This window comes from Pomacea canaliculata, linkage group LG12 (genome assembly GCF_003073045.1).
Source record: "Pomacea canaliculata isolate SZHN2017 linkage group LG12, ASM307304v1, whole genome shotgun sequence".
Taxonomy (NCBI): domain Eukaryota; kingdom Metazoa; phylum Mollusca; class Gastropoda; order Architaenioglossa; family Ampullariidae; genus Pomacea; species Pomacea canaliculata.
The window spans coordinates 4,931,052-4,955,279 of record NC_037601.1 but is presented as its reverse complement, the minus strand read 5'-3'; the positions used below and the strand labels follow the sequence as shown (position 1 = coordinate 4,955,279).

Genomic DNA, 24,228 nt, shown 5'->3' with positions numbered 1-24,228 from the left:
CCACACACACACAGACCTTACCACACACACAGCTCGCACGTTACTGAAATGATCAGGTCGTGCTACCTCATGTACTACTAACCACCTTCAGTCCACTGACCTCCATGGCTGTTACTATAAATACACCAAGGTGCAGGGAGGGACTTGAATTATTCTCTCGCCTTCATATCTGCATTTCAATAAGACTTGCATCCTGTAGTGTCTAGGGTTTTCATTATTATGAAGGAAGGCGCAGAGTTGGAAAACACAAAGAATCTAATTTCTTTTTTATTAGACAAGTTTCGGTCCTGACTCCTATTTTCAACCTTTATGAATGCAATGGTTTCAACTCTCAGTACTGTAATGTTTCATCCATCATAAATGTAATATTTTCAACTCTCAGTATTGTAAAATTTTAACCCTTATTATTTTAATGTTTTCATCCGTCATTATTTTAACATTTTTAAATCTCATTAAAATGATTTCATTTTCATGTTGCAATGTTTTCAGCTCTCATTATTGTAATATCAGCTCTTAGTATTAAACTATCAGCTCTCAGTATTGTCAAGTTTTAACTCTTATTATTGTAATGTTTTCATCTCTTACTATCGTTTAGGAGGGTTTGTCTGTGGTAGCGAACTGGTTATGAAAAGGTGTGGCCCTGCCCATAATAACAACCTTGCAGCACATGAGTTGGCAGGCATGCTACTCGACTAGTCTGTCTCTTTTTTAAACCTCGGGATAAACCTTCTTTAATCCTGGTTTAACGTCCAGGTCCTGATGTACCAGGTTCACAAAGAATGAAAACAGAACAATAAATAAACAATAGCTTTTACTTCGATATACACGAGTATTAATGAGTTTTGCGCGAGCTAGGAACGATTCGAAAAACGGGAGATAATCACTTCGCGGTCTTCTTTTTAAATCTGTCCTTTATTACCTCCCTTGCCCGTTTCTGTCTATTTTTATGCAATTTGATGTACATGTGGTCCAATGTGTATTGCTATTACAATTTTTTTAATAAATATATCTGACCTGTTTTTGAAAACTTTTAAAACGACCTCTCTTAGAGCAAAAAATATATTTCACATTTCTCTCTAGAATCACACATAATAATCAGTTTTCTTTATTTTACAATTGTTATGAGCTAAAACATCGTTACATCGATCCAACAAAGTATTCTATACTGAAAGTCTACGGAACAAGATATAAAGAGAAGGAATGGCTCAAATGTAGTCATTATTTCTGGTTATTATTTATACTCTGTTCATCTGCCTGGAGTTATTTCCATTGATATTCTGTTCATGTCCGTAGGTTGATGATCTAGATAAGATGGATGACTTTTGTTCCTCGTGGATACTGGTGAGGGTCTAGCGAATGCCGAATACCACATACCAGATGGGAGTAAAGCAGGAAAAGATGAAAATAACTCCGAAGAAGACGGCGAGGCCGAAGAAGATCCAGACGACTTTGACAGAATGGCGGGCCTGCTCGTACTTCTTCTCCAGGACATACAGACGGGCCTGTGAACAGATGTGAACACTACTGTGGTCAGCAGCAGACGTCAAACACGCAGAGGTTGACGAGTGAGGACAAACATACCGTTGGTAACAACACATGTCAAAACATAGACAGCTTACAAAACCTTCATAACAACATATCATCGTCCACTGCACACATATGATTCGAAAACATAATAAAACAAGGTATCAACAAATAACATAATGTGACTAACAACACACGGGAAAACCAACCGTGATGTACCTTCCAGGCGACGAGGATGCCAGCCATGCCGCAGATGAAGCAGCAGAAGATGGTGCTCAGCACCGACATCACCAGAGAGCACGTGGTCCTCGGCTCCGGTCCGGTCATCACTGGTTGAATCATCTGCCGAAATACGAGAGAGTGGTTCGCAGTTTGCTAGACTCAATCAATTTTCAGAATTAAATTTTACGTTACAGAATAAACTAATTAAAGAAATGTTCTCTTGTTTTTGATTGATGGTTTTTTATTTGTGGACGAGGGGAGGTATTTAAAAAACAAATCTCCTTCATTGGGATTTGTCTTCAAGTTTTGCCTGTGCACTTGTTTTCTGCACTTGTTTTGATATCGTTTAATTTATTTAAAATAAGTTAGTGTAAGCAGATCAATTAGCTTCTCTATAGTATATCAAACCAATCCACACACGCAGTGAACAAAGTTTAGCTTACAACCCAGCAATGATTTGCTTTGAACATCTCGGTAATTTAAAAAACATATCCTTCTTGTTGCACAGAAGCGTTTCTGTTAAAAGGATAAAGATAAAATGTCAAATTTGTAAAAAGAACTCACCACCACAGAGGTCCCCATTGTACTGGGTTGGGTCCCATGCATCCCTATGAACGGGGGTGTGGTCCCGGTGTGAACATGCTCTGACACTGTGTAGTATCCAGGAGGTGAGTCAGTCCTGGGTACTGTAGAAAACATTTCAAAGACAATGACAACGGTCTTCAGCCTCTCAGTCCAACAGATCGCATTTCTACACCAACCGCTATTATAGAAATCGTTAGTTATAGATACAGCCTGCACCCAATTATTTACTTCCACAAGCAGAGGTTAAAGGTCAAGAGCAACACCCTAATAATGACTAGGAGGAAGTGAACTGTGCTGAGTGCTTGATACCCTGTGTTCTCGAGAAACAATTGTGACAATCAGTAGCATGCACAGACGTGCAGGAAAATCACAGCTCTTCCTTGGGTTAGTAAGTCAGTCCTTAGGTCATTAAGTGGGTTTTTCTACTAAGTTACTAAAAGTTTAGAACGTATTATTGTAACAAATTGAAAGTAGCGATATTTTCCAAATATTTTTCTAGCCATTCAGATTTGCATTGCGATGTTGTAGTCCTTCGTGACATCAACTTTTAGTTGTATCCTAGCTTTGACAGGAATGTAGTCAAGACATTGTTGCAAGACCAGGGATGTCTACAGCTTGTCGGGGCCTTAACCCACAATAATGGACACATTCTACAGTGAGTAGTTGTCCACTATCACTCAGATTTTGTTTTATATCCTTTCATACCTTTATCCATTGCTTCACGTTCTGCTCTTGTACCCAAGCTTTATGTTGCTTAGTGTGCCTATAGTAGAAGTAGTAGTAGAAGAAGAAGTTGTAGTAGTAGTATCCTTGGCGATCAATGAACCATTTTCTCCAGTTTAAGATTTTTAAGCCCTCAGCTAAACAATAATATTGATTGCGTCTTGATGTCAAGAAAGCTTTTGACTCTCACAATTTTTAGTTTTAGTGTGTTTATTTAAACTCTCTCCTATGTCATGAGTCAGTTCTTGTGTCTGTTTATAGTTGTGGTGTTCCTGAGGTTCTTGATCATCTTGTCCTGTGAAGATCCAGGAGCGTAAATGATTCTCTGCCTACTCCCTGGGTGAACAAGGTGAGGAGGTTGTCCCAGTTACCTGTTTACAGGCAGATTTTTTTCACATTTGATTGTAAAACCATCTGAACTGTCAGTTTCAATCCGTGTCGGACAGAGAAATCCATGATCTGATTGTCAAATCATTTAAAAGAGATTGTCTTGATTCAATCCCCAAGTCACTCACTAAACAAGGTCTGGTTAACCTTCTGCCTGTTATTTTTAAGACTGAGAATTATTTCACTTTCCTATTGCACAGTTTTTCATGGTTTCAATCAGGATGTTCTTACATCATTACTAATGATTTCATGGCTTAATCCGAATGAGTTCATCTATTTTTGGCCTCTTGTAAACTTTAATTCGTTTCAACATTGTTGGGAAAACTGACTTAATTGGAAAATCATTTCTCTCAAAATCATTTTTCTTATTTTTCAGTCAGCTCACAAAAGAATCAAAGCACACTAAAATTGCCATCACATGCGTTTTCAACAATCTACTTTCAAAAGAGGATGAGCTGTTTGTGCCAATGCATATGTTTCTTGATCTTAGCACAGCTATTGTCTGTCTTGACCATGGTATGTAGTTCGAGAACCTTGGTAAGTCTTTTGGTTTTTTACTGGTGTTGTCCTAATCAGAAGTATTGTGATGACACTGAGCTGTCAAAAGTTTTCACTCTGAACACTGTTCACAGATGTATTTATGGTCTATCCTGGATGAGCACCAATCAGATAAACAGAACACTGATAAGACTGAACTAATGCGAATGGTGATGAATCACCATAATCTGGTGGACTGCAGTGTGATTTTGTGGGTCATGGGTGATGATAGCTTGAAATATTGCAAAAACTTCTTTGGTGTGAATCTTAGTTGAACATGCTCCATGCAGTGTCAACTTTGTTGTGCAATCTTCCTAAGATTCCAAATCATGAAAGTATTAGTTTTTATTTGACTCCGGATTGTACGGCTAGAGTTGTATTTCATACAGTGACCTCGTCGCGTGATTATTGAAACTCAATCGTTGTACGCAAATAATGTACTATACGAGAAGTTTTAAAAACATAAAAAGTGAGAAAATCAAAGAAACAATTTCAAATAACTTTAAAACAGCAAAACAATATGCAAAATGTTATTATTACCACTACAGTCGACAAACAGGAAGCGCATACCCTACCGTTGGAATCTTTGGGCGTGTGTTCAAGACCGAAATCTGCAGTGGTGGCCATGTCATTGCCTGATCGAGACAGGTGAGTGTGGTATACAGACAGTTCCCACCAGGTTTTATACCTCTGTACTTGAGTAACACCTTTATATCAACCGGTGTAATTCCTGGAAATTACTCCCCCTCTCATCTATACCCTGTCTTGAATTGACTGCATTTCACTTTAGCCATTGTTATTTTTTATTTGAAGGAATAAATGCAGTGTGTGTAAGAATGTTATGGTCGAGGAATGTACTCAAACGAGTGAGGACTGTGTTCATTCGAAAGTGACAACTGTAGAATATAGACATTCAGAGTTCCGATCCTCAAGCAATAGGTACAGTCACGCCGCGGCCTCCGAATGGAACTATGTAACCTCTGGTAGAACGTTTTAACAGTATCATTTACAGAAAATTTTTAAATTGTTGTACGAAAGTCTTTAACTTTTAACTATACGTGTAACAAATCCTTTAATAGCTTAAAGGATTTGGATAAGACTTCTTTTTATATTTATGTATAAGTGTAATGCCGAATGCTACTTCATCCCTTGTATATCTTCCCCGTGTGATATAATCTATGGAGTATATCATATAGCTGACCCGTGACCTGTCGTCTACATTCAGCAGGAAGCATCACTTCCTGGACATCTCTTGGATTTAACACCTCAGGAGTCTATTCCCTCTGGAGTCAATTCCCTTGTACCACAAGATCAGACATAGGTCCTCTCTAGTCCCCCACCCCACACACATCTTCCATATGGGGAGGTCTGGTGGTGCCACGGCTGTAGCACCTGTCACCAATAGAGTTAGCGTTTGCTAACCTGGGTTCTTACCTCGGGCATACTGCTCTTTCTGAGCATGTGATGTCTTTATACAAGGCTGGGTGCTTTACAGTGATGTAGCCTTAGTTCCTGGATCTGAGTAAAACACCGGTTACCCCTTCCCTGTCCGCATACTAGTTTAATTCCGTCCTATTCAGGTGGAGAATTAAGAGGGTTTTTTTTTTTAGTTTGTTCACCTGTCGTAAAGGACGAGGCACATAAACTGAAGACGGTTTGCATTACGACTTCCTGGTCGTTTAGGTAAATGCACTGATTTACTACTTATTAATGTCACCGAGCATGACAATAGAACTACAGTCATAAAACAGGTCCCTAGCAAGTCGTTTTCCTAACAAACAGTAAAACAAAACAAAAATACGAGGCATCTTTTTATTGTACTACTGGCAGCGAGAAAAGTCTACATTATCCCGCCATATAAGTTTTAAAACTACTTCCTCTGCATCATATTTTACAATATATTACTATTTTAAAACAAGATTATTAAAAAACGAGAACCGGGGGAGTGCTAAACCCCTCTAGCCTGTTAAGAGAAGGGACATCACTCTCTCACACACACACAGACCTCACCACACGTACACACAGACCTCACCACACACACACACAGACCTCACCCCCCCCAACACACACACACCTCACCACACACACACACAGACCTCACCACACACACACAGCTTGCACTTTACTGAAATGATCAGGTCGTACTACCTCATATACTACAAGCCACCTTCAGTCCACTGACCTCCATGGCTGTTACTATAAATACACCAAGGTGCAGCGTACAGGAAGGACCCGGTATTCTTCTCTCCCCTTCATATCTGCATTTCAATAAGACTTGCATCCTGTAGTGTCTAGGATTTTAATTATAGTGAAGGAAGGCACAAAGGGGGCGAAAACAAAGAATATATTTTTAGACAAGTTCCGGTCTGTTTTATTCCGTTTTAAGATTTAATTCACAAACACCACCATGCACTCCAAAAGGTCAGAATCTCCTTACCTGTAATTCAGTCAAAAATGTCACGAACGCAGGACAAATGATTTTAAAAGTGAACACTAACATTTCAGTTCCCTTCTGTTGGTGGTTAATGGGGTTTAATCTTTCTTAACATAATGTGACGATCAAACGAGGGACGTTCCCATAAGTCCCCAAGTCGTACCGGGAAAAACTCCGTTACAGAATAAGAAGGAAAGAGAGAGAAAATAAGAAAAGAAATGTAACTGGGTAACAAACTACCCGACATAAACGGTCGCCACCTGATTTACTGCGATCCACGGGGCTTTGTTACATAGAACAGAGAGTGGAGAGCAGAGAAGATAAAAGCGGATGAAAAACACAAGACCATAAGTCAAAGTCTACAACACTGTTGACACTACACAAGTAGACATTAATATTATTATTAGTCGTATAATGGGAGTATTTGTTATTCCTTCACACCTGACTGCGATATGCTTCATGACAGGCAATGGTGTGTGCGAGGCCCTTGACGCCCATCGTTGAAAGGACAATGCACACTGCTCACCTCTACTTCTCTACTTCTACATCATCTACAGATGCTGAGGGCGGTGCTTCTGGCAATGGCGACAATAGATTAAGGATTACCAGATTAAAGACCCACCAGATTAAAGCTTTCAAAACGACCTCTCTTCGAAAAAATATATCTTTCATTACACACGGTGATCACTTTATTTTACAAATGTAAAGAGATAAACAGGGATGGGATAGGGTAGCTGTACTGTAGCCGGCTACAAATTTTGTAGTTTGTAGCGTAGCCGGCTACAAATTAAAAAAGTAGTTTGTAGCCGCAGCTACATTTTAGAAAGTAGCCGTAGCTTGGCTACATGTTGGCTACTTTCACGACCATTCGTCAACAGCGTGTCAGCAAGACGACGACAGCCACTGCTCTCACTGCTCGGTGTGTTGACAGCCAGACACCCACGTGTCTCGCACGCTCCTAAGGTTTACCCCAGAGACCAGCTCTTCGTGAAAGAGTTTGTTATGGTAAGTTTTTTTTATGTTTTATAGCAAAATTTTTCATTGAGCTAAGCTATACCGTTTTTCAAATTATTCCCCTTGGTTCAGGGTTACATGTCAACACACACAGGTATGTGGTTGCTTCCCTTTTTTCCCCCTTTGAAAATGAGGTTCAACATTTGGTTGTTATTTGTTTGTTGCAGGTGATGAGGCCTCTTGCCAGATGCCTCGACTACTTGCAGGGACACCTCCTGCCTCAGCTCAACACCCTCAAGACCCGCATCGAACAACACAAGTCCAAGCTAGAAATCTGTGGTCCCCTGGCTACTACTGTCCTGAATGGGTTGGAGACCAGATTTGCTGATGCCTATAAGGACCAAGACACCCTGCTTGCAACTGTGTCGAACCCAAGGTGAGGGAGAGTTTTCGTTATTTCAGTGTATTTTTTCTTCATTTATAAGCTACTCTGTGTCACTGTTCTTTTGAGAATGAGAAGAATGTGAAGCGCTTAGAGCTCAGATTACACGAGAATAAGCGCTATACAAATATCCGTAAATAAATAAACAAACTTTTGACAGGGGCAGGGGGGGGGTGTTGATTAAAAAAACAAAACATAATATTCACTGTCACTGGTCTTGTGACACTTGCGTACAAATCAAAATAAGTACAAAAATTCATTTATGAAGAAGTTACCGGCACTCCTGAGACAACTACCTTCCTGATGTCTGGATTGTCGCAGAATGTCAATGAACTGGACAAACACCCCACGATCAAACAACTCTATCTGCGCACCAACACCGTCTTGCCAAGCAGTGCTGCGGTTGATAGTTCAGTCTGGCAGGACTTATCATGACAAAGCTGCGCACTAGGGGGACAGACAGCAACTTCGAGGCCAAAGTTCTGGTCAAGTTCAATGCCATGAAGGACTGAAAGCATGTAGATTTGTTTTAACAGTATTCACAAATTATCAGCACTAAGTCAAAAGTTTGTTTTATACCTTTGCATTTTGTTGTTAATATGGAGTTTTTGGTGGTCTCAGATCAGAATAAAGGTCAATGTATATCAAAACCAGTTCTTGTGTTAGCAAGTAATATAGTGTTTTGTGTCTACGTTTGATGTTTGTGTATGTTGCTACAGCTAACTTTTTATAACATCCCGCGCCAAAAGCAGCTGACTACATTTTAAAAGTAGCCAAAAGTAGCTGGTTACTTTTTGGAAAATTGTAGCTGTAGTGAAACCGGCTACATTTTGAAAAAAAGTAGCTGTAGTCTAGCTGACTACATATTAAGAAAAGTTGGCCGATTAGTCCAAACGAGAACTACGTAGTAGACACCTAGTCCCAAGTTGAGGAGTCCATAGCAAGAGGGCGATGCCCAAGAAAATCCACACGATGCTTTTGGAATGGCGGGCTGGATCGAGTTTGGTCTCCAGGACTCGCAGGCGGGCCTGTGAACAGATGTGAACACGGACTGTGGTCAGCAGCAGACGTCAGACATTCAGTAGTTAACAAGCGATGTAAAGCATGCTGTGGTTAAAAACACTTGTAAAAATATATCTAGCTTAAACCCACATGACAACCTACCCCGGCACGTGTAAACATACATGGTTAACAAACTGCGTGGATATGTCATTTTTAACGACATAATAACATGTTGTAACAGCAAATAACACGGGGTTATTGCGGGGTTCGCAACACATGTAAAACATTCTGTGGTTACCCTAAACAACACACGTGAAAACATCCTTGTGCTCAGCAACAAACGGCAGAATCAACAACAATGACAGCAACACCATCAACAGAAGCAATAATCGAAGTGCACGAAGCCGCCACCAGAAAAATAGTAAAACATATGTAAACATAATATTTGTGAAATTTCATTGGTGGGGGTAAATCACGTGATGTACCTCACAGGCGACGAGGATGCCGGCAATGCCGCAGACGAAGCAACAGAAGATGGTTCTGAGCGCCGGCATCACCAGAGAACAAGTGGTTGCCGGCTTCCTTACAGTCACGACAGGATGAGTCACCTGCCAAAATTAAAACAGAAGTTCATAGGTTACAGGATTCAGATGGTCATGTTTACCTCTTGCTTTACAAGTAATATGTGTGTGTCTTTAGATGCGACAAACGCAGTTTTGCTATCCTAAAAACAAAAGTTAAAACTGTGGTTTAACTGGTTCATTGGAAAAAAATTATTGAAATAATTTAATAAAGAATATAATCAAATAATATCTAACTAAAACATTTGCAAAAAAAAAAATGTAAATGGTGAACGTAGTGTTGTTAAATGTTGAGCTTAGTAATTGTTTTTGTCTTTATTTAAAAGTTCTACCATGTTCTAAGGACAACAAACAAATTATAAAAGTAATGAAATAAAAACATTGGAAACCATACCATCTGATCAACTGTGGACTGAGACGACTCAGGTTGTGTTTGTACCCCAAGCCTGCTACCTTCTTACCGGAGTATTGTAGTTTTATTTATGTGCATGTTTCTTGAATTCTTATTTGGTAAATTATTATTTTGTGCTGATTTAAAAAGGAAGAAACGAGGGAAAGAAAATTCTAAGCTCATTACTTTTGTTAGCTAATCATCGAGACAAAAACACCGACAGGTCGGGTACGTAAAGCGAAACGTGGATTTGTGATGGATTTGTAGGATGATTACAGGATTAGAATATTTTAGAACTAGGATTTCAACAACACAATAGCTCTTTTTATTGGCATCATAAATCCTAGCATAGTTTCCAGGTGTTGTTAAAAAGTTCGTCAAATGCAGTCTAAATTTTGAAGATCAGCGAAACAGTAAATAAAATTATTTCGGTTTGCCTATCAGTACAAATAATTCAGATTTTCCCAATAAATTTTTCAACAGTAGTATTATGATTGTTCACAAATAAATTTTTATCATTACAGAATTGGGTAAAAACACAAATCCTATGTAATATGTTAAAATCTTTTTAAGGGAAGAGGGGTTTGAATTTTAAAAGCCTCTCATTAAGATCGTTAAGATTGGGACTTGTCTCAAGATATCACACGAGTACTCGTTCCTTAAGTCATCCATATTCTTTGAGCTTAATTTATTTTAATTTCATTAGTTTTAATTTATTTTATTAGTGTTCCGTGAGTGCAAACAATTAAGCTAACGCCTCTAAATTACATAAAATTAATGCAGATGTGTGTGGCACAAAGATTAGTTTTACCATAAACTCCAGAAAAATTAAATACAATCCTGTTATTTTCACAAAGGTGCTATTGTGTTCGATGATGAAAGGATATGGAAGTTGTTCCAAGAACTCACCATGACTGTGGGGTGGGGCTTCACGATGAAGTGTGTGTTGATGGGTGCGCCTCCGATGTGGGTATGTAGCATCGGGTAGTACTGAGGGGTTGTGTGTCCGCCATCGACACTGTAACAAATGTTAGACACAGTGGTCACAATGTTTACACTCTTAACATTAGTAAAAACTGCAAAATGGAATCGAAGATTTTCTCTAATACTACCGTGTTTCCCCGAAAATAAGACCGGGTGATATTAATGTTTGCTCCATGAGTTCTTATTTTCAGACGCTGTCTCATTTCTTCATGAACAAAACATGTACATTTATTCTAATACAGTCATGTCATCTTTTTCTGGAACATCGTCATAACTCATAATCTTATATTATAATATCATTACTTTATAATAGTGGATATCTGGGGCAGGGCTTATATCACAGGCATATGGAAAAATAATTGTAGAATTCAGGAATTCAGAACCACCTTCCCTCTTTCATCTCCTTTTCTTCCATGTGTGTGTGAGAGAGAGAGCTGCCTTAGGTTTTGTGTATGTATATCCAGGGCTTCTGCTAAGGCTAAATTCTTTGGGGTCCCAGGGACCCTTCTTCTTAAGTCCCTGTTTTGCCCAAATTTGATCCCATTTGAAGGGTCCTCCGAATTTTTAATGCGTACTGTACGCAATTTTTTGCGTAAGCAGAAGCCCTGTTATATCTGATATGTACTTATGTGCTTTGTGTATCTTTGCACGTATTTATGTTTTAATCTGCGTACATGTGTGTGTGAGAGAGAGAGAGAAAAAAAAAGAAGATGTATAAACAAAATATCAAACTAGAAAATTTCATAAACACAATTTTCAAATAATATTATCATCACCCATCAACAACAAACTACAGACTCTTCTCTCACCTTTTGTCTTCTATGGAAGATTGCAGTCAGCAGCGGTGGCCATGTTGTTGCTGTTCGCTCAAGACAGGTGAGTGTTGTACACACAGTTGTGTCTTCCCGGATCTTTATCCCGGTGCTTGCGCAATACACTTCTAAACCGGTGTTGCCCTAAATTTGCTCCCCCTCTCGAGTCTATGAGCATACACCTGATATACCACCCGGAACTTCACGCTAAAGAAACCTAGATTATATCCCCCTATATAAGTTTAAAAATACTCCCCCTGCACCACATTTTATAATTTACTACAACTTAAAAATACATCACTACACTCTATTCATCCTTAGTGTAATTCTAGCACTAATCATGTCGCATTGTAACAGGAAGAACTAGAAAGTGTACTGCCAAGATAAAATATACAGGAACACAGCCCTAGTGCACTACTTGGATTTTTTTGTTTCCATGTATTAAATACAACTAAGGCTAAATAATATGCAGATTAGTCAATAAGATAACAAAGTTTCCGGTGATGTACATTATTTCCTTCCGGGTGGAGAATTGCAAGGGGTACTAAACAATGTGTCCCTTAAGAAGTGTTTACTCAGGTCTGTTTTTATCTCCTATTAAGGTTACCCGGTATGTCCATAAGCTACATGTCCGTAGCAGGGACACATAGACACAGACCTCACCACACATACACAAACCTCACCACACACACACACAGCTCGCACTTTACTGAAATGATCAGGTCGTGCTACCTCATGTACTACTAACCACCTTCAGTCCACTGACCTCCATGGCTGTTACTATAAATACACCCAGGTGCAGCGCATGGGAGGGACTTGAATTCTTCCTCACCTTCATATCTGCATTTCAATAAGACTTGCATCCTGTAGTGTCTAGGATTTTAATTATAGTGAAGGAAGGCGCAGAGTTGGAAAAGAAAAAGAAACTAATTTCTTTTTTATTTGACAAGTTTCGGTCCTGACTCCTATTTTCAACCTTTATGAATGTAATGGTTTCAACTCTCAGTACTGTAATGTTTCATCCCTCATAAATATAATATTTTCAACTCTCAGTATCGTAAAATTTTAACCCTTAGTATTTTAATGTTTTCACCCGTCATTATTTTAACATTTTAAAATCTTTTAATTAAAATGATTTCATTTTCATTATTGCAATGTTTTCAGCTCTCATTATTGTAATATCAGCTCTTAGTATTAAACTATCAGCTCTCAGTATTGTCAAGTTTTAACTCTTATTATTGTAATGTTTTCATCTCTTACTATCGTTTAGGAGAGTTTGTCTACTAGCTGTGGGAGCAAACTGGTTAAGAAAAGGTGTGGCCCTGCCCATAATAACAACCTTGCAGCACATGAGTTGGCAGGCATGCTACTCGACTAGTCTGTCTTTTTTTTAAACCACGGGATAAACCTTCTTTAATCCTGGTTTAACGTTCAGGTCCTGATGTACCAGGTTCACAAAAAATGAAAACAGAACAATAAATAAACAATAGCTTTTACTTCAATATACACGAGTATTAATGAGTTTTGCGCGAGCTAGGAACGATTCGAAAAACGGGAGATAATCATTCGCGGTCTTCTTTTTTAATCTGCTCTTTATTACCTCCCTTGTCCGTTTCTTTCTATTTTTATGCAATTTGATGTACATGTGATGCAATGTGTATACAATTTTTTATAAATATATTCTGACCTGTTTTTAAAACTTTTAAAACGACCTCTCTTAGAGAAGAAATATATCTTATATTTCTCTCTAGAATCACACATAATAATCAGTTTTTCTTTATTTTACAATTGTTATGAGCTAAAATATAATATTCTTCTTTTGTTACAATCGATCAACAAAAATTTCTATACTGTAAGTCTAAGGTTGGATAACTTACGCTATTTTAATAGATAATATATTCAATATATCAAGTTACAAAGCCATACTTTTACCATATTTCATGGGCCTTTGTTTCTGTCATATTTTATTTTTTTAATTAACATTTATCATGAGAGATCACTCTAACTGGCACATAAGGCTAATGATGATCATAGTATGCACTGCAAGAGGTCTGTTTGAATGTGTGTGTGTGTGTTTGTACAGATTCTACATATAGATATATTGGATATTTTGGCTACTGTTAACTCCTTTTTATTATGCTAATAGGTGCAAAATCTGTAAATCACATTTCCATGTACCTGTATTTGTAGGTAACTTCTTCAAGAAAGCGACCAATGGACAGAATGTCCAAACCTACCTCTGCAAAGCAGCCCAGGATTTCACAGAAAGCTGTAGTCTTGCATGGTAATTGTTTTTAAATCATATATATCTTCTTGCTAGTTTTCATTCATTAAGAAAATATTTATAAGATGATAGGTGATATTGTCCAGTACATTATAAGCATCTTTTTTATACATCTGTTTGCAGAAGAACGAGCAGATATTGCAGTTGAGCCTGCATGCTCTATAACTGTGCCAGATTCTCCTACAAAAGCTGAATTAAAGATGGCGATCACAAATCTTAAAGAAAAACTGAGCAGCCTGATGGAAGAGTGAGACTTTATAAGGTGTTACCGAGATGATTCTTCTTCTTTTCTTCTTCTCCTTTTTTAATGTCATTAGAGGTATTACAGTCCATAGTGTTATTTAAGATTTACCAAGATGATTCTTCTTCTTTTCTTCTTCTCCTTTTTTAATGTCATTAGAGGTATTACAATCCATAGTGTTATTTAAGATTTTGAAAGATGACAAAATGGGCTAGCTGTCTCGCAGCAAATTTTTACTGAATGAGCAAAGATTCCATTTTATTTCACTTTCTTAAACGCTCTCCTCCATCTGAATCAGAATCAGAATGTTATTGTTTTTGTTACTCGAAATGACTTCTGCTCTTGGTGCCACACAGACATGTCGCGTTTTGCTTCTCTTTCAAGATTTGCTCATTGTTTGGTATCATTATTCATTTTGTTTTCATTTCTATTATTATTCATTGCATTCATTGTTTTGTGGTTCGCCTGCACTTTTGACGTCATAATCGTCTGTTGAGTCATACACAGTACGCATTCGCGTATCCATTAATTTGACGTCATGCACACACCTTTGTTCAGTGGTCAGTGGCTTCTTATAAATCAAAATCATCATGGCATCATCATCATTATTATTATCTTTACTACAAGTTCACATTTGCAGAAGTGTAGTAACAACTTAGTGATCAGAATCCATGTTTTTACAAGTTCTTCAAAAAGGAGGGCTTGTTTATAGCTCCAGATTCGATGTAATTCAGTAAATTGTTATACGATAAGCGAACTGATAACTTGTAGAGGAGCAGGAAGGAAGGTTACTTGCCAGGAGCGACTCAGTCATCCTGCAGTAACGACCCGTGGGGCTGGCGAAGTTCTTTCACTTTCGTCAGACTTCGTCCCTACGTGTTGGCAGCTGGTTGCTCCATCCGGAAGCCACACAACCTTCAGCTTCAAAAAGGTATTGAATGTTTCTACCTTTTTACCTTTGTAGTAGTTTTTGGACTGCCGTGCATGATGTGATTGATAATATCAAAGAGGCTCTGGGAGGGAAAATGGTTGTCACTCTCTGCGTGAGGAATATGATGTTTTGAGAGAGAATGAATAGACTGTTAGATAAAAGATACATATGGCAATGAGTAACATGCAAGTTACAGGTCGTAGTTGGGGAGTACATTGTCCTCTTCACATGATGCCGGAATGTCGTAGAGAAGTGTTAATTCAGTCCCCACAGAATCCAATCATCTAACACGGCAACAGGTTAGTCCAAAACTACGAGGCCATACACCTCATCCCTCCATCTGTGGCGAACTTCGTGGGAAACTCAGTGGGTGCGACCTTTCGGGTACTGATGTGAAAGAATCCGGGGCGGCACGTGGTCTCGAGTACTGTAGCAGTATGGCGGTTGAGGACCTAGTGTGTCTACCGACCTCAAGGAGTGGTTCTTTCCTAGCATGCGTGGGATGCTGACAGCTTGGACAATGCGTGATTCGTGTAGGTTGTTTAGTATCTGGAACTAACTGCGAACTAGTATATTTCTTGCCTCGACCAAGCTGTCAGTACTGTTAAAAACATTGTGACTATAGTGGAGGTGTGAGATATAGATATATGTTGAGTCAGATGGTCATTGATTTTAGGAATCATCAATCCATCATCATCCATCATCCCATCATCCATCATCATCACCACTACAACATACCACAATACCAACAGAAAATAGCAAATAAGCGCTTTAAGAAACAAAAGTGTTGTTTGTTACTGTCGACTTGGCCTCTTCAGTAACCCCCTGCATTGCCTGCTGACTTTGACAAAATTTAAACATGTCTGTGGACGCAATTTTCTGCCTGACATTCACTAGAGTCACTTGTGTAATATTTTACAGGTTTAGTCTGAAGTACAATCAATAATGAATTTGTTTTACCTGGTTTAAATTGTCTTTTTTCATGAGGGAATACTAGTTTGAGCAGGGACGGATACAAGAAATATTCTCTAGCACAAACAGTGTATTCGTTTGCCTGTTTTTTTTTTATCGAATATAAGTTTGATAAAATTATGTCATGCGCATAGCCTATAAACATTCTGTAAGGTTTAAATTTAAAAACAATTTAATAAGCAAACTAATAATTTAACTATTTTCAGAAACCTCACTTATATCTCACCACAACAGTTTTCTTGATTTGTAGTTCTATTCTAAAAGTAAGAAAATAGTCTGAAATTTTGTTTGCTTTTCTTTGCAGTAATGGCGATGAATATTTTTCAAGAAGTTTACATGGCTGAGCATTGTGTTTTATAATAATCTTGGACTAGAGTCTGTTGTTTATTACGTTGTTCATAACGTCTCCCTCGATGACACGCCAGACTTTTCTACTTTTGAAAAAAACAGTGTAACATTTGCTCTACATGGAGAGGTCAGTATTACAGTAACACAATAGTAAGAAAGTTGTAATCCATACGAGTAATAATATTTTTATTAAGAATCTTGAATGTACCGATGAAGTGAGGAACAAAGCCAGAGCCTCAATGATTTCAATAAGTGAGACTAATGAGATAAGAAAATATACATAATATTCAGAGTCCTAGCCACAGACAGAAAGAAAGACAGTCATACAGGCAAACATACAAAAATCTTAAAAGACCTGAAGACAGACTAGACAGACAGACAGACAGAACAGACAGACAGACAGACAGAACAGACGATAATCAACATTACAAGACGTAGATGACAAAAATACAGGTGGTTTGTCATAGTTAGATGAATCATCAAAGATGCCCCGTCGTTCTGTCGAAACATTTATTTCTGTTCTAGAGTGAGACCGTCAAACGCGTCCTCACGAGGGTGCCATGTGGGGGCATGCCTGTGATATTGGAAAGGTATCATACAATACAATATTCACGAGACAAAGTAGACACAAATGACACAGTGGTCAGCAACGACTCGCAGGGAGAATTACAAATAGTAAATAAGTGTCAACATCATCGATTTGGGCATACAGAAAACAACATTTCTAGACATGCTTTAGTTTAGTTTAGACAGGTTAGTCGTCACAAGGAGTTATGAATAAAGCGGGTTCAGGAATAATCAGTCAACAAGTATTACCTGTCTCTCATTACACATGAAATTTGATTTTTTGGTGACCTTTAATGATTGTGATAGCTAAACTAGTCTTACAAAATTACATAAGATGAAAAATGTTGTTTCAGTGACTGGGGAAGAATAAGGTAACTGCAAAAAACAAAAGAGCAATGGGAAAAACTGGCCTGTTGCTTTGATGATAATTGTGCAGAACAACTGTTTAGTGTACTCATTTGGGTAAGTCTCTGAAGAAAATAAACATGGTTTTCCTTCCATTTTCGTGAAATTATTGACTTATCAGAAAAGCTTTTCACCAGTTCTCACATTATGTAGAAAGTCTCCACAACTATGTCCGCCAAAGTATTTCTTTTTCCATCTATATAATTTTTGAAGTCATTTTGTTTCATTTATACTCGTTCAAGGTAATGTTAACATAATTTTTTGGATAAATGCGTATACATTACAAAATCTCTTCCAATTTTATTTTCTGTAAGAAGACGTTTATTTTTATCAGGCATTTAAGGCAAGACCCACAAAATCCTATTTCAGACCAACAACTTATTTTTATCATTGCTATTAGATGAATTGAATATATTAGTCTGTATTCAAGATTTAAAAACTGTTAGTTTTCTTTTCAGGGGATATTACACTTGTGGTTTACAGGGTTATAGAATAGTTTAAAAATAGTTAACGTATTATGCAAAGAATGTAATCACTAGCTCTAAGCTCATAATAATCTTATCAATTCTGCTTCCAACGCCTCTGTTTTTCTTTGACAGTTCTTATTCAAGTGCGCACCCACGATCCCAGTCTCTCTCTCACATACACACAAACACACATGGAAACCAACTCACACGCACGCTCGCAGTCTAAAGTGTGTGTGTGTGTTTTGTGTGTTTCTTTGCGCGTATATCTATAGTATAGTATTCTATACACACACAAAATGGGAAAAAACACCCTCTGTCTCTGACACTTTTATTTGCAGTATTAACTATGGACTTTCGCTTTGAATGTCTATGCGATGGCAGCCATAGGATGCAGCCGTCTACTCCTTTGATCCCAGGTAAATCACAATCACAAAAAAAATTATTTGAGAAATGAGTTATTATATATATAATTTCTATTATTTTCATATATTACAATTTATAATATATTTTAGGAAAATGCCAACAAAACAGTAGCAACTTTGTAGAGTCTCAGACTTTCTTTCATCATACATGCAGTGGGTAACACGGAGAGCATTGTCAGAGTTTTGTGACATCATGTTGCAGCATGCCTGGACACTGATGATCACAAGCGTGGGGACCGTGTGTTTTCTTTCAAGAGAATCGAACATTGCATCAGCGATAAGGACGAACGACGTTTTGTACCCAGAGTCGATTGTATTGACCGCCCGGCGGTCAACGGTGGCCGATGAGACGTCTGCAGACAATCCTTGACCTCCTGGGTCACAGAAAGGTTAGACATAACGTCACTTGAAGAAGAGTGTTGGTGCGATATTGATGTGTAAGGCAATACAAGATACGATGTGTCTCAGACGCCATCTATAACACTTACAACTGATGTCAGCAACACACGGGCATTTGCGTTTTAACTCAATTTTTTAAGGCAGACAATTTAAAATTCAAATTTTTAGTAACAAGTAAAGTAAAATTTATGATCAAATAGTAAATGGACCATTTAAAAAATACTCAAAAGAATGTTACAGTACTGTTTCTTAATCTAAAGTCTCAGTTGTGTTTCTGACTTTATGATTTTTGTTAATTTCAAAACTTACAATTAAGTTCTACATAAACGCTGTCGTACGTTACTCCACTGCAAACAGTGAGGAAGCACTGTGTTATTGGTTGTTGTTGCTGCTTGTTTGTTTAGGAGCAGCTGACCGTGCTTAAGATGGACATTGAGGGCTATGAGTGGGAATGTCCACTCGTGATCTTCTTGACCGGCGATATTGTCGTCCGTCCCGCAGTTTCTGGTGGAGTGGCACTGTTTACGGACTTTCCCGCTCGAGAACGAGTCCTGATGCCGTTGATACGTACTTCCGGCTGAATGAGATGGGGCTTGCCAGTTATTCTCCACTAGCCATCCCCTATATTACTTTTATTCAGGCGACTTCTTATTAAATGCAGGCAGAGGTAGCCTACCTTAACAGAGAAAAGAAATTAATACGAAAATTCCATCGTTTCTCACCATTGCTTTCCCTAGCAGCTCATATTTGAATTCTCACTATGTTCCTCTTTTATTGGGAAAAGCGTTATGATCAACAATTTTATGCATCATGCTTGTCTGTTACACAGGTGTAGATGACGTACTTAACTTACCCATTGAAGTCAGTGAATGGAAAGTCAATCGTAATTTTTAACCCAGTCCTTTTGTTTCCATCTTTCCTGAGATTTTTTCTAGTAACACCTGTTTACGGACTTCACAGGTCGTTAACGTGTGTACGTTGTTGTTGTACATCGGCTTCCCATTTTTTGTCACTGGCAGTCGTGGATTTCATTCAGTGACATCTTCAAGATTTACATCTCTTAAATCATTAAATCCTATTTATTAAACAGCTCTCTTTCGTAAATATTTCTTGTAAAGCTGTTACTTATAGCAATTTCATTTTCTTATTTCTGATTGGATTTTTAGTACTTTGTTCGTATTTACTGTCTTATCTTGTTTTAATTTTGTTGCTTGGTATTGATTTAGTTTAGTTTTTTTTCTAAAATCTTCCTTTCAAATTTTATTTGTATTTTGAGATCGTTAATTGGTGAATGCACATTGAGCATGCTAATATCACGATACACACAATGGCAAGGAATTCTTTTCATCTACAGTAATCTTCTCTCTTTCTTCATCATTCTCAAGGAAAGAATTAGCAGGAGTAGCAGTAAATCTCTAATATAAATTCATTCTCACTTCTTTTCAAATCCGCTGTAATAGATAAAAAGGAGAAAAAGCAATAGTATTGTTCAGCGGTTTGAGTTTACTTTATGAGAAGCCACAAAAAAAAGTCCCCCCCCCCCAACACACACACACACAAACACACACAAACACACACTGATACACACAATCTGTAAAGAGAAGCTGATGATATCGTATCCATTTTTGTGGAAAAGGTGTGGCTTACAATTCATTTGTACATTTTTTTTCATAGTCTCTTATCTTGATCTTTATTACAAATGAGTTCAACATCAGAATATTGCAACATTTCATCTGTGAAAAAATAACATTTGCCGTAGCTAAGACTGAATGTATAATACAATTCCAGATGAAATGACCTTTGAATTTTGTTGGAGCAAATAATAATAACAACAACGACATCGTCATTATCAGACACACTGGAATATATAAAAATGCTTTGTGTCCCTAATCTCTGTTTTACAACTTATCAGAAGGCAGCTTAGACTAACGGCCCGATAACTACCCCAGAGGTTGCTTTAGCTCGAGGTATACCCGTGGATAAAATACTGGGACATGTGGAGATGCTCAGTTGTTTAGCCAACACATCGGTGGATATAGTTTCTGTCAGTTCAACGTTCCATGACAGAACCTGTTGATTGTTTGATTCCATCCAAGACAGCAGCGTCTGGCACGGGCTGATGACCCGGCTGTGACTCAAGGTAGATAACCGCCATGACAACATCTTTTGATTGCTTACTTCCCCTTCCTTGAATTTGCTGAATTAGGCATTACGTGTATTTTAAAAGGTCGTTAGGTCACGACGGTTTTTTATTACAGGAATCTTCCACTCACGTTTTAGTATTGATTGTCGTGAGCTCTGGGTAGGAGCAGATCAGAGGTTGTGATTCCGTCCTTCTGCCTATCACACTCTCGATACCTCTACCAAATCATTTACCGCGTGCTCTCACACTAAATTGCTTATTAATTAACACAGGGCTTCTGCTTACGCCAAAAATTGCGTACAGTACGCATTAAAAGTTCGGAGGACCCCTTCAATTTTCATCAATGGTGTCCCAGGGGACCCCTTCAAATTTGGGCGAAGAACAGATACAAAATTGGGTAAGTGTAGTGTCTGACATCGTAGCCCAGTCTATTGTCGTCTGCTACAAGGTGAGAGTTACTTCCCTTGCACTGAGTTAAATATAGTGTCTGACATCGTAGCCCAGTCTATTGTCGTCTGCTACAAGGTGAGAGTTACTTCCCTTGCACTGAGTTTTTTTTTCTTCTATTTCCAAGATGTTGACAGCGAGGTTAAAATCATCATCTCAGAAACGGAAAGAAAGTAAGCACCCTAAGTACAGTGAGCATAAGCTCATCACAGATGCTTGCGCACTCTTCGTGGCACAGACATCTCGCCGTTTCTGACTAGACATTACAGTGCTTTGTCCTTTGTGTGCCTGAAAGGCAGTTGAACAAAGTAGTTGATTTCTTGGTGGTTTTTTTTTCAACTTTGTAAAGGGACCCCTTAGAGTTAGCCTAATTTAATGTAATTGGGTAACAAAATACCCGACATAAACGGTCGCCACCCGATTTATTGCGATCCACAGGGCTATGTTACATAGAACAGAGAGTAAAGAGAGAGAAGATAAAAGCGGATGAATAAGACAAGACCATAAGTCAAAGTCTACAACACTGTTGACACTACACAAGTAGACATTAATATTATTATTAGTCGTATAATGGGAGTATTTGTTATTCCTTCACACCTGACTGGGATATGCTTCATGACAGTCAATAGTGTGCACACTGCTCACCTCTACTTCTCTACTTCTACATCAGCTACAGATGTTGAGGGCGGGGCTTCTGGCAACGGCGACACTACCGAACACCCACCCGATTAAAGCTTTCAAAACGACCTCTCTTGAAAAAAATATCTTTCATTACACACGGTGATTACTTTATTTTACAAATGTTATGAGATAAACATAATAGTGTTACTTTGTTACATCGCTCTGTCAATCAAACAGATAAAATATTCTACACTGTAAGACTACGGAAGAAGATACAAAGAGAAGGATTGGCTCCAATATAGTCATTATTTCTGTTTAGTATCTATATTCTGTTCGTTTACGTAAAGTCATTAAGAAAATATATTCTGTTTAGTAGTTATCTTCTGTTCGTGTGCCTAGAGTTATTTCTATTGATGCTCTGTACATGTCCGTGAACTCATTGAGTGCTTGTAATCTGTTTATGTCAATTTAGAAAAGATTGATGACTTTTCTTCCTCGTGATAGTTTAGTGAGTGTTCACACATTGCCAAATGCGGACATGCCAGTTGCCTGTGGATCATGAAATGATGAGAATGAAGAGCTGGCTGTGCTATTAATCCTAAATTGTTGCGATTACTATGCCAATTACTATGCCGGGGAGGAGCCAAAAGGAGATGGCGAGGGCGAAGAAAAGCCAGGCGATCTTGACAGAATGGCTGGCCTGCTCGTACTTCTTTCCCAGGACGTCCAGGCGAGCCTGTGAACAGATGTGAACACGCACGGGGTCAATGGCAGACGTCAACAAGACAAAGGTTAACAAGAAGCATCGCGATTAACAACACATTATAGGTTACAGCAGGGGTGGGCAAAATACGGCCCGCGGGCCGGATCCGGCCCGCCTCGCCATTTCATACGGCCCGCCAAAACATAAGATTTTTTTTTAATATTCACAAAATTTGACAGTTTTCAACCGAAACTCGGTTTGTTTCGTGCCGCCGCGAATTATGATCCCACTTTTATGCGTTTTACCATGAGAGCCGGCAACGCGCATGCGTACTCAGTGCGGAAATCCCCATATCAGTACACGTTGCCGACATAAGTGGAAGCATGAATCAGGGCTTCTGCTTACGCAAAAAATTGCGTACAGTACGCATTAAAAGTTCGGAGGACCCCTTCCATTTTCGTCAATGGGGTCCCCTTCAAATTTGGGCAAAGAACAGGGACCCCTTAAAAATCTGAAAAGAATTCTAAAGAATTTAGCCTTAGCAGAAGCCCTGCATGAATCCTTAAAAAAAAAACGTAAAGTTGATACGGAATGTCGAGTGTTTAATCAAGAATGGACACACAAATATTTCTTTTGTAAAACGGACGATAAGGTAGTGTGCTTACTGTGTTGCGAAACGATTGCTGTTGTCAAGGAGTTTAATTTGAAGCGACACCATCAAACGAAACATCGCGAATTTGGCAGCAAATTTTCGGAAGAAGAATGCAAGAAGAAAAGCCGCGGAGTATGTTGCAAAGCTCAAGAAACAACAGACTATATTTTCCAAACAATCAACCATCCAGTATAGTGCAATAGAGACTAGTTTCATGGTAGTATATAATATTGCAAAATGCAACAAGCTCTTTTCAGACGTGGAGTTCATAAAAAAGTGCATGGTCGATTGCGCAAGTGTCGTGTGTCCAGAAATCAGAAATACATTTGAAAACATTTCATTATCAAGGCGGACTGTCGTGCGGCGCATAGAGGTCATCAACGATGAACTCACACAACAGCTGGACACTGCAAGCCGTGATTTTCTGTGGTATTCATTGGCATTAGATGAGAGCACCGATAATGAAGACACCGCACAACTGCTCATCTTTATCCGTGGAACTGACAATACTTTTACCATCACAGAAGAATTGTTAAGCATGGAATCAATGAAAAATACAACAACTGGTCAGGACTTGTTTGAGTGTGCAGTGGACTGTGTGGAAGAAAGAGGATTGTCATGGGATAGGATGGCCAGTATCACCACACATGGAGCCAAATCATTCACTGGCAAAAACATAGGAATGGTGAAACTTTCGAAAGACAAATTAACAACTGAAAATCCAGGCAGTGATATTTTATCATTCCACTGTATTTTGCATCAAGAAAGTTTGTGCAAATCAGCATTGGATATTAAGCACGTGATTGAACCTGTGATAAGTGTTGTGAATATTATTAAATTAAAAGCGCTCAACCACCGGCAGTTTAAGTCTCTGCTGGAGGATATGGAGACAGAATATGAAGACGTTCTTTACCACAACAATGTTAGGTGGTTGAGTCTGGGCAAAGTGCTAAAAAGAGTCTGGGCATTGAGGGAGGAAATCTTTGTTTTCCTTGACATGAAGGAAATTTCTTGTGAATTCAAAACCAAAACGGTGTGTGAAGAGTGA

General features: G+C 38.5%; 3 protein-coding genes and 1 long non-coding RNA gene across 4 annotated transcripts; 2 read left to right on the top strand and 2 right to left on the bottom strand.

The window, feature by feature from the left end:
• Nucleotides 1–794: 794 nt before the first annotated feature.
• On the bottom strand, nt 795–4,695 carry LOC112577226. The gene is made up of 4 exons (XM_025260255.1): nt 4,554–4,695; nt 2,311–2,432; nt 1,744–1,866; nt 795–1,502 (listed from the first exon to the last, which is right to left on the bottom strand). The coding sequence occupies exons 1-4, from the start codon at nt 4,603–4,605 to the stop codon at nt 1,350–1,352; spliced, it is 450 nt and encodes a 149-aa protein (XP_025116040.1). The 5' UTR covers nt 4,606–4,695; the 3' UTR covers nt 795–1,349.
• Nucleotides 2,699–4,023, top strand: LOC112577227. Its single transcript, XR_003102028.1, has 3 exons — nt 2,699–2,986; nt 3,316–3,403; nt 3,818–4,023. It is a non-coding gene; the product is annotated as an uncharacterized LOC112577227 (long non-coding RNA).
• A 3,860-nt stretch (nt 4,696–8,555) lies between the features above and the next one.
• Nucleotides 8,556–10,888, bottom strand: LOC112577214. The gene is made up of 3 exons (XM_025260226.1): nt 10,692–10,888; nt 9,296–9,418; nt 8,556–8,836 (listed from the first exon to the last, which is right to left on the bottom strand). The coding sequence occupies exons 1-3, from the start codon at nt 10,761–10,763 to the stop codon at nt 8,693–8,695; spliced, it is 339 nt and encodes a 112-aa protein (XP_025116011.1). The 5' UTR covers nt 10,764–10,888; the 3' UTR covers nt 8,556–8,692.
• Nucleotides 10,889–13,801: 2,913 nt separating this feature from the next.
• On the top strand, nt 13,802–24,228 carry LOC112577324 (general transcription factor II-I repeat domain-containing protein 2-like). The gene is made up of 3 exons (XM_025260380.1): nt 13,802–13,862; nt 13,986–14,109; nt 23,529–24,228. The coding sequence occupies exons 1-3, from the start codon at nt 13,802–13,804 to the stop codon at nt 24,226–24,228; spliced, it is 885 nt and encodes a 294-aa protein (XP_025116165.1).